This window comes from Delphinapterus leucas, chromosome 11 (assembly GCF_059928025.1).
Source record: "Delphinapterus leucas isolate spDelLeu-1000000601 "Yukka" chromosome 11, BTC_Dleu_Yukka2, whole genome shotgun sequence".
Lineage (NCBI taxonomy): Eukaryota > Metazoa > Chordata > Mammalia > Artiodactyla > Monodontidae > Delphinapterus > Delphinapterus leucas.
In genome coordinates, this window is record NC_143139.1 from 91,960,749 (window position 1) to 91,970,999 (window position 10,251).

General features: G+C 63.7%; 1 protein-coding gene across 1 annotated transcript; it reads right to left on the reverse strand.

Moving 5' to 3' along the window:
* Positions 1–356: 356 nt before the first annotated feature.
* Positions 357–5,826, reverse strand: ELFN2 (extracellular leucine rich repeat and fibronectin type III domain containing 2). Its single transcript, XM_022596749.3, has one exon. The coding sequence runs from the start codon at positions 5,114–5,116 to the stop codon at positions 2,654–2,656; it is 2,463 nt and encodes an 820-aa protein (XP_022452457.1). The 5' UTR covers positions 5,117–5,826; the 3' UTR covers positions 357–2,653.
* Between the last annotated feature and the right edge of the window lie 4,425 nt (positions 5,827–10,251).

Here is a 10,251-nt window from a genome sequence, read left to right on the forward strand (position 1 = left end):
TGAAGCCCCAAGCTCTGGGCTTCCTGTACTCAGCTGTGTGCCTGACCCTCCCCACCCGGCAGCCAAATCACCAGACCCCCTCCCTCTTCGGGGGCCTCGACTTCCTCATCTGCAAAATGGGAGCAAGTGGGACAGAGGAGAGGCCCCCCCACGCCCCCTTCCCCGGGCTGTCCTTCCCGAGCAAGGAAGAGGCCAAGGGGCGAGGCCACGTGGGAGGAGAGGAGGCGGCACTTGTGGGCCCAACATCCGGAAAGATAGGAGGCGGGTGTGGGGCGGGGGGCTGTGTTTTGGTGGCACCTGTTCTGGGTCTTTTGCAGAGCTGGCCCGTCCCCACGTTTCAAGAGCTGCTTGTCAGATCACAACAGAGGGACTGTGGGAACGGGGTGGGGGGGCGGCGGGGAGGGGGGCAAGGGCGTCTGGACAAACTGGCACATACACGACAGATGTTTGCTCAGAAAAATACAGTAAAATCGTCATGCAAATATAACAGGGAATCTGCTTCCTCACATCACTGGCTTCTCGGCCTGCTTGCTTTTCTGTTTTGCCAATCCGGTCTGAGGAGGGGCTGGGGGGCAGGATTTGGAGAGCCGGGGGAGGTCTGCTCTGCACATCCATGCTGGCCCCCTCCCCTCCACCCCCCAGGAGAACAGTCCTTTCCTTGCAAACGTCACCCCCAAAGTGAGCCCCGGGCTTGGTCCATGCCCCAAGTAGGTGTGAGAGGGGCTGGGTTGAGCCCTAAGGTCCCCTCGCCCTCCACGGTCCTCCCCCAGATCCTACGGGAACAGCACTATAGCTTCTCTGTCAGAATGCCCCCCGCAGTGCAGGTCTGGTTCCCTCCCAGCAACCACCCTCACCCCACGGTCACATTCCCCAAATCTCAAGAAACCCAACTGGGTGACAGGCCAAAGGCAGGAGGGTGGGGAGAGCCAAGTGGGCTCCATCCCCGCCTGCGGTGGGTGAGGCACCAAGGGGCACACTGGCAGGTGGGCAAAGCTACAGTCTCTCCGCCCCCCACTGGCCCACCTCCCATCCACACGGGAAGGGACGGCCGACTCCAGCCCCTCAGCACCCTTACAGTGTTCAAGACCCCCCCAGACCCACCCCCTTACAGCACCCCAGGAAGCCCCTAGCTCTTGAGAAAGGCAGCCACCCCCTCTGGCCCTGCCCTCTCTCACCGCCCTCTACCACCCACACTGAGAGAGAGAACCCCCAAGAGGCCAACGGTCCCAACTGCCAGGCTCTGGGTTGCCATGGCGAAAGAGGCTGGCCAGGGACGGGAGGGGCCCCGGGAATCCAGCCTGCTCCTTCCCGGCAGGGGTGAGGTGGGAGTGCTCACCGTTTGTGCTTTGTTCGATGTAGGATGGGGGTCAGCAAGGGAGGAGTGGCCATTTCCAGGGAAACATAGGAGCTCCTCAGGCCAGGGGAGTGGGGCAGGGATGGGCAGCCAAGAGGGGGTGAGTGGAAAAGCTCCGGAAAGCCCTCCTTCCTCTGGGCAGGCTGAGATGCTGCCCCGAGGGCCCGTGGCAGGGAGAGGGGGGGTCGGGCCGGTGGGAGGCCAGGATGCGGGGGCAGAGGCAGGAAGGCCCCCGTTAGATCCCACCTCCCCACTGCTCCCAGGCATCACAGTTTACTGCTGCCCTTCTGGGACGAGCAGGGCTCCTGGAGGCCCAGAGAGGCTGGGGGGCCAGGGCGTGGGGCCTGCACCTGAGACGCGGTGGCTGCTGGCTCAGCCGCTCTCCTCAGACCCCATCGGCAGCTCTCAGGCTACTTGGAAGACACTTGAAGGGGGCCGGTGGACCGTCCCCGTATCTGCTCCTCCCCTGTCCACAGGACCTCCCACCTCTCCTGGGTGCTGGCGGCGGGGGGTGGGGGGGGGGGAGTGTGTATGGCGCAGAGGCCCCTGTACGTGATGAATCACAGCTCCACGCTCGGGAAGGGAGCGACATGGCCATGGGGCTTTCTAGAAAGGAAAAGCACCCGCCTGATTCTCACGTCCCACAGCCCCAGGAGACCACAGCTCTAGAACAGGTAGTGGGTGAACAGAGGGTGAGGGCCCCGGGAGAGCTCCTGGGGCTGGGGGATTGCACTGGGCCGGGAAGTTGGGAGACTGACTCTCACCTGCCATGTGACCCTGGGGTTAGCAATTCCTTTCTCTGGGCCTCGGCTTCCCCATCCACAAAGGAAGGAAACTTCTACTAAATCTCCAAGTGACCTGTCCCCCAGCTGGGGGACCCGCTCCCTGCCCCAGGGGGGCTTCGGCCCATCCCCGCCCCAGGCTCCTTTGCCCCCAAACCTGTCCCTAGTCCCAGAGCCCCAGACCCCACACCCTCTTTTGGCTTCCTCGCCTGCCCGCCGGCCCCACCCAGCGCGCACACCCCGGCAGAGCCCCTGGGTAGCACAGTAGAGACGACTGGTTTCAGTATCAGTGTGTAAACTTCAAGGTGAACATGTCTTTGTTTTCCCGTCCGGTATTGTCGGGTGGTGGTGGTTCACAGTCAGGTGGTGGTCAGGTGTGTGCGTGGGTGCGTGCGTGCGGGTGTGCGTGTACGTCCACTCCTTGGCCTCGGCCCCCAGCGCGCCCCGCCCGGCCGCCCGGGCCCTTCCCCGCGTGCCCCTGGCCCTCCCCCCTCCAACCTCACCAGGGAGGAGAGGGTCACAGCTTCTGCTGGGCCGAGACCCCCTTCCAGTAATCGAGGATGTCGTGCAGGTCCTCGTCCTTGGCGAACTGGACCTTCTTGCGCAGGGCGTGGCCGGCGGCCATGTACACCTCCTCCCGGTGGTGCTTCTTGTAGGGCCGGAAGCGCTCCCAGATCTTGTGCGTGCTCTCGGATGAGTACTCAGGGCTGGAGGAGTAACCTGAGTAGTAGTGTCTGGGGGAGAGCTGCGAGTAGGTGGAGTCCCGCTTGGTGCGGGTCAGCGGCTTGAGGAAGGACACACGCTGGCTCAGGCTGTCGGCGCCCTCCTCGTAGTACAGGGCCGGGAAGCTGTGCCGGTGCTCGCTGCAGTGGTAGGCGGGTTTCACCTCCAGGTGCTGGACGCCACCGCCGCCGCCGCCGCTCCCGCTGCCGCTCGCTGGCACCAGCGGGAGCCGGTCCAGCGGGCTGTTTAGGGGGCTGCCCTTCTCGATGTACTTGGAGTCGCCCTTGGCCAGCCCCGCGGCGGCCGGATGGTCCGGCACGTCCAGGCTGAAGACCTTGGCGCTCTTGATGGAGCCGCTGGAGGAGACGCTGCAGGTCTTGCGGGCCACGGCAGCATCGGCGCTCAGCTGACGCTGCAGGGGGTGATGGGAACTCTCCTTGTAGGGAGGTGAGAGGAAGCTGGGCCGCTCCAGCCCCCCAGGGGTGGCAGTCGAGGAGGTGGTGGAGGCCGCAGGGAGGGACTGGCATTCGAAGGCCATCTCAGGGTCCCCGCCACCGCTGCCACTCCCCAGGAAAGAGGCCGAGTCCAACTTGAGGGCATCGATGCAATTGTTAATGATCTGGTTGACCTTGTCCACCTCCTTGGCGATGGTGGAGATCTCAGCGGCCGAGCCCTGGCCATTCTCCAGCTCCGGGAGGTCATCCTCGGGCCGGGCCAGGCCATCGCCGCCCGTGCCCGTGCGCACCTCGATGTAGTTGCCCTTGGTGGCCACCTTGGGCGTGTCCAGCCCAGCTTCCAGCCCCTTGGAGGTGGTGGGCTTCTCCCCGATCATGGAGGGGATGGAGGACATTCGGGACACGGGCAGCACGGGGGGCTCGCCCAGCTTCTGGGCGGCGTGGACGATGGAGCCGGCATCCACGTCGGCCCCGTAGCGCATCTCCAGGATGGTCTTCTTGACCTTGACCGACTTCTGCTTCTCCTCCTGCATGCGCCGCTTGCGCAGGCAGTAGTAGACGGCTCCCAGCACGATGACCATGCCGAAGAGGCAGCCCAGGATGGTCATGATGTAATGGGTGGTGGTGGAGGTGCTGGGCGCCAGGTCGCCCGGGACCGGGTCCCTGGTGGTGAAGGTCAGGCAGGTGTGATTGAAGCGGCGGCTGTTGCGCAGCGAGGTCACGCAGAAGGTGTACTCGGTGTGCGCCCGCAGCTTGTCCAGCGTCACGATCTCCTTCTTGTTCTTGAGCGTCATGACGTCGGAGAAGTAGCTGTTGTTGTACTGAACCAGGACGTACATCTTGCTGTAGGGGTGCGGGATGATGACCACCAGGGTGGCCGAGGTGAAGGTGACGTGGTGCAGCTTGATGGCCGGCCCCGCTGAGGCGTCCGTGGTGGACGAGGCCGGTGGCTCCACCGAAAGGATCTCGTCGGGGCTGAAGCCCGAGTTCTCGTCGGGCTCCCTCTGGGCGTCGGTGGAGTAGGGCGTGGGGTGGCTGGCGGGCCGGGCGGGCAGCGAGCCGTTGCGGCACTTGGCCTGCAGCACGGTGATGGCGTTGAGGCTGTGGTAGGGCCGGGGCACCAGCAGCGGGTAGCCGGCGAACTCGCGCGGAGACTCGCACTGCAGGCGGTCGTAGTTCTTGGTGACGTTGTTGAAGACCACGAGCCAGGCCAGGAAGCCGAAGAGGTCGCACTCGCAGTTGAAGGGGTTGCCGGCCAGCTCGCACACCATGAGGCTGGCCAGGCCGGCGAAGGTGGCTCCGTCGAGGCGGCTGAGGCGGTTGGAGGACAGATCGATGCTGATGAGACTCGGGCACTCGGAGAAGGCGGCGGGCGTCACCACCTCGATGAGGTTGTGCTGCACGAAGAGGAACTGCAGGCGGCCCATGCCGCGCAGCATGCCCTCGGTCAGGTTGCTAAGCTTGTTGTAGCCCAGCTGCAGCACCTGCAGGCTCGACTGGCCCAGGAAGGCACCGTCCTCGATGTAGGAGATCTCGTTCTTGGTGAGGTTGAGGTCGGTGAGGTTCCCGAAGCGGTTGAGTGAGGAGTAGAGCACGGCCTTGAGCTTGTTCTCGTTGAGCCGCAGGTCGTGCACGGTGCTGTTGATGTGCTGCGGGATGGTCTCGTAGGGCGGCTGGTTCTGGCTGCAGATGGCCAGCCACACGTAGCCCTTGTCGCCCTCGATGAGCCAGCAGTCGGCGCGCACGGCGCCCGGCCGGCACACGCACAGCAGCGCGGCCGCGCACAGCCCCAGGCGCAGCATGGCTCCGGCCGCGGCCTCCTCGCAGGCCGGGCTCGGGGTCGGGGGCCGGGGCGCAGGTGGCCTAGCAGCCAGAGGCTGGGGCCGGCAGCAGAGTCCTCCCTGGGGCCGCCACCATCTTGGGGGCGACCCCCAGCTTGGGGGCCCCGAGCGAGGCAGGCAGAGCCGGTGCCAACTGTCGGGGGCCTGCCGGGGTGCTACCCGCAGGAGCCGGGCGCCACGGCCAGGCCAGGGCCACGGGGGCTACAGGCCCCACAGTCTGCTTCCCCGAGGTGCTCCTCTCCTGCCGGGAGGGTGCCCGGGCTCTCAAGGCTTGCCTTCCTCTCCCTCCTCCTCCTCCTCTTCCCCCTGGGGTTCTGGGCTCAGAACTTCAGACGATTCCCACGGGAGGCTGGAGACTGGAGCTCTGAGGGGGGAGCGCGAGAGACGGGGACAGGAAGGAAGAGACCCATCTGTCACCTGGTTCCTGAAAGGCAGCACCGAGAGGGGGTGAGAGATCAGTGTGACGGCTCAGAGCAACCCCACTATGCTCCAGTGCAGGCCCCCAGTCCCTTTTCCACCCCCTCCCGGGGGTTCCTGCGCCAGCAGCACTCTGGGTCCCTGTTACATAAAAGAAGGGGGGTGGTGGGTGGCAAGAGGGGGAGGAGGGGGCCGCAGGACATGGAAGGAGGGAGACCAAAGAAACAAGGGAGGGGGAGGGAGGAGGGGATAGAGTCTGGAGCCAGTGGGCGAAGAAGGGAGACTGGAGAGTTAACAGGCCAGGTGCATACACACACATGCGCGCACACACACACAAACACGCCCCATCACGCTAGTGTCCACACTCGTCCACCTGCCTGCACAAAGACCCACAGGCCCCCACATGAGCCAGAACTCCACGGCATGCTCACGTCGACAGGTGTATACACACACACACACCTACAGTCTTGTGTACGACAACAGGCCCATACACGCATGGCCACGTACCCAAGCAGCCACCCTCCAATCCAGAGAAGAATTAAGATGCCCAGCAAAATGCCTCCTCTCCTCCATGCCCAAAGATAAATAATTCATTTGTTGTGTAACTGCTGCTGTTCCAAAAATAATTCCCTTGTCTCGGCTTCCATGGGGGAGGGGGAGCAGAGCAGCATGGCTGTGGGAACCCAGGCAGGGGGATGCATAGAGGCTGGGGTCTCCCGCAGTGGGAGGGCACAAGATGAGCTCATCCTGCAGGCGACAGCAGAGCCAAGGGAAAGAGAGGGCGAGAGTCTGGGAATCCAGACACACCCTCCATAGCCCCTCTGCAAAGTGCTTTCCGGTAGGGGGCCCGGATCCTGCAGGGGATGCCTCAGGCAGAAGAAGCCAGAGGCCTCCGGAATCCTGTGACCGAAGCCCGGCAACCCCTCAGTGGCTGGGAGAGTCAGAGGCCCAGAGAGGAGTAGTGACTTGCCCAGAGACACACACCACAGCCCGGGCCAGGATGAAGGCTCCTGAGCCAGCAGGAATCCGGAGGCCTGGAGCCCCGCCCGCCCTGCCTGATTGGCCAGGTGAAGCACACCATCCCTGAGTCTGTTTCCACAGCTATAAAGTAGGGGACCAAGTCCCTGCCTGGCCATCTGATGGGGGGAGAAGTAAGGTGAGCCATGCTGCCGGTGCTCAAGATGAAGAGGGTCAGGGGAGGCAGTGCAGGGCTCCCAGCCCACAGACCCTCATTTTCCAAGTGGGGAAACTGAATCTCAGTCTGGGGTGGACTTGCCCCGGTCACCCAGCGAGCCAGACACGGCCCCTCATCCAGATCAGTTTCTAACTCACACCCAGTGCTCTCCTGACCGCGAGAAGAACTCGGTCCTCCCTCCCTCCGCCCTGGGCACTGGCCAGGGATGTGAAGATTAGGCCAGAGAAATCCATGTTTGGATAAAGAAAGCAGAAGACTGTTCACAAGGCCCACCTCTGCGTCCTGCTCCTCCTCCTGGGAAACTCCAGGAAAAAAGCACTTTAAGAAAAAATGTGAAACCTCTGCTGTTAAAGCGAAACCAATTTACAGCCCTGAGTCCCAGAGGGCTGGAACAGAGGAAAGGGAAGTGGAGAGGGAGAAAAGTCCCCAAAGAAGCCCAGGCAGGCAGTCTTTGTTGAGGTGGCAAGTGAACAGGGTGTCCAGGTGACCCCTCGGGTGAAAGGCTGATGCAGCGTCAGAGGCTGTGATGATCAGGACCTCCGGGGGAGCCCGCCTCACACCTCCCCGTCCCCTGCAGGACCAGCTTAGGCTGAGAGGCCGGACGGGGGCAGGGGAGGGGGCAACCACGAGGCTGTCGGCCAAGAAGGGGGCAAGGACAGGCAGCAGAGAGCGTTTCTGTCCTTGGCTGTGCCACGAAAATTCTCAGGGCTGGAGTCGGGAGACCAGGGCTCCCATCCGATATGGCCGCTGGCTCCTAGGGGGCCTCAGGCCAGACCTACCCCTCCGGTGGCTTCAGTTCCCCTCCCCCTCAGGCAGCGAGGCTGTAATGGAAGAGGCTGAGTTGCCAAGTTTGCCCTATCAGAGAACCCTCTGTCTGCACCTCCTCTGGCTGGGAATGTCTGGGGACCACATTTGTTTGCAGGTGACGCGCAGGTGTGCGCTGGCTCAGAGCACTGGAGCAGGGGCGTGCTGACGTGTACAAGTAGACGGGTGTGCAGGCCGGCGGCTGTGCACACATATGCCCGTGTGCACAGGATGTGTGCCTGCCTGGCCAGCTACAGGAGTGAACGTAGGAGTGAACGAGGGCGTGCCTGTGTGTGGAGGGGTGGGAAGGGATGCATGTGGAGCGTGTCTGGGGAACACAGGCCCGCACCTGCCTGTATGTCGACATGTTAAGCACATGTGTGGCCCACATGAGTGCGTATGTACGTATACGCACATGAGGAACTTTAGCCGCATCGAGCCCCCTCATCCTCAGATCTGAGTTGCTCAAACCATCACCCGCTCGGCCAGACCCAGCAGCTGTCAGGCTAAGCTGAGCTGGCCAGACTCTTGGAAATCCCAGCCCATGCTGAGGGTGTAAGAAGAGGCGAAGGGGAAGGGAGGGGAGTAGGAGAAGGCGCCCAGACTTGGAGAGGCTGCACTAGTCCAGTCCTGCCTCTTCCCTTCCCAAACAGTTCAGGGGATACAGTGGCCCCCACGCCCCTAACCCAGCCCCTCTGAGCGCTGCCCAACTGGGCCCTCAAGGTGACCCCGCCCTCTCTCCGGCTCCCCCCACTCCCCTCCATGACTCAGAGTGGGGAGGAGGCTCCCCCTCTCCCCGTCCCGTGTGCGTCAGCCGCCTGTCCCTGTCCCTGGGCTGCCTGCCCACCACCTGTCGAGGCCTGACGCATCCAGGGACGGGGGACAGCAAGGCCGCAAAGGCGCTGACAGCAGCACTTGGCCCCCGGCCCGGCTGCACATCCACTCCAGGTGTGGGGAGGGGCAAGCCGGCCTCCGAGCTATCAGACCTGGGACTGAGGGTCCTGTGGGTCAGGCCTTTCCCTGCTCCCACGGGAGTGATGCCCCAGCCCAGACACCAGTGGCAAGAACAGGGCCCTACCCACCCCAGCACACCTGGGGGCTGGTGAGAGAGAGAAAGGAGGTGAGGGAGCTGCAGACAGGAGGCGAGGGCTGAGGAGGAGGGAAAAGCCAAAATCTGGAGACAGCTGAGCAGGGAGAGGCAGAGGAACAGAGATAAACGGAGAGGGCGCGTCGGAGACAAAGGAATCGATCGGCAGAAAAGCACAGCAAAGCACAGCGAGATGACAAATACGGGGGGTGCGAGGGAGGGGACACAGTGCCTGTCGCCCCCCCCCCCATCCAGGGGTCAGATGAGCGCTGGGTCTGGCTGAGCCACCGAAGTGCAGCCTGTGACCAGCCCAGGAAGGGGGTGGGGAGCGGCAGGAAGCAGGTGTTGGAAGCAGAGGCCTTTTCTGCCTAGGACCCAAACGGTGCTAAACCTGGGAGGGTGTGGCCACCCCGGAAGCAGGCTGTGGGCCAGTGGCCAGGGCACCAGGGCATGAGGGGGCAAAGAGCAGTGCTCCCAGGGGACCTGGCCTCAACGGACCCCTCCCCCAACGCTCCCACTCCCCCAGGTGTCAGGTAATGAGTGAACTCTGGCCAGAGCAGGGGCAGGCCCAAAGTGCCCAACCAGCACCTTTCCAAGGGTCCCTCTCTCCTGCCACCACAGAGAGGAGGAATGTGGTGAAGTTGGGGGGCAGCGTGCCGTCGAGGGATCTTGGGGTGGAGGGATCCCCGTCTAGCAGGCTACACACTGCATGATGTCCACTCTCATGGGGACACCCTTGGACAGAAAGGAGGGAGAAGAGTGGGCAAGACCATACGGGTCTGAGGGGCAGAGCTGACGGGAGGTCTCTGTTCAGAGCTCGGTACAGCCACGGAAAGTCTGAGTCACTCTGGGCAAAGGCCTTCCCTCTCTGGGTTTCATACCCGCCCCCTGACATCACCGGTCGATCCCGTTGGATTCTGCACCCTCCTCCAGGGGCCACGAGGTTCAGGGCCCCTCTGTGGACTCAGAATCCCAGAGCCTCAGAGCAGCAGGGACGAGGAGCCCTGGCTCTAGCCCAATCCCAGCCACTGTCAGAGGGGCAACCGAGGCCAGCACTGGGGAAGGGACACGACCAGCTGGTGGGAGGTCAGCTCAGGGGCCAGGGTGGCAGCGACAGATCCTGATCTGCCAAGCTCGAGTCCCCTCTGGACACGGCCCACTCAGCTACCCCAGGACACTGGGCACAAGCCTCCTTGTTTGCCGAGGAAGTGGGCCAAATGCTCCCTACCCGCAAGGCTGCAGTGAGCTGACGTGGCGGGTGCGAACGCAAGGCCGGGCACGTAGCAGGCAGCATCAGAAAACGTCAGCTACCGCTGTTCATGAGGTTTTTCTCATTATTTCCTCACAACCCTCATCACCTAAGAGTAGGGCTCCCCGGGACTCAGGCTCCCTAACCCCCTGGGCCACAGACCCCTCCACTGCAGGCTGACCCCCAAGCTCCCCAGTCAGAGGGAAGCCTTGACCTCTCCGCCCCAGGCTGTGGGGCTGTGAGGGCCAGGGGGTCATGGGGCTGCTCCCCCGGCCTGGGCTGGGAGAGAGGATGGACAGGGTGAGGTCTGCCTGTGTGTCCCCCGGCTGAGGGCAGATGGGGCG

Excerpts from the sequence above, each read along its gene's own strand:
- ELFN2 (XM_022596749.3), bottom strand. The coding sequence starts at position 5,116 with ATGCTGCGCCTGGGGCTGTGCGCGGCCGCGCTGCTGTGCGTGTGCCGG.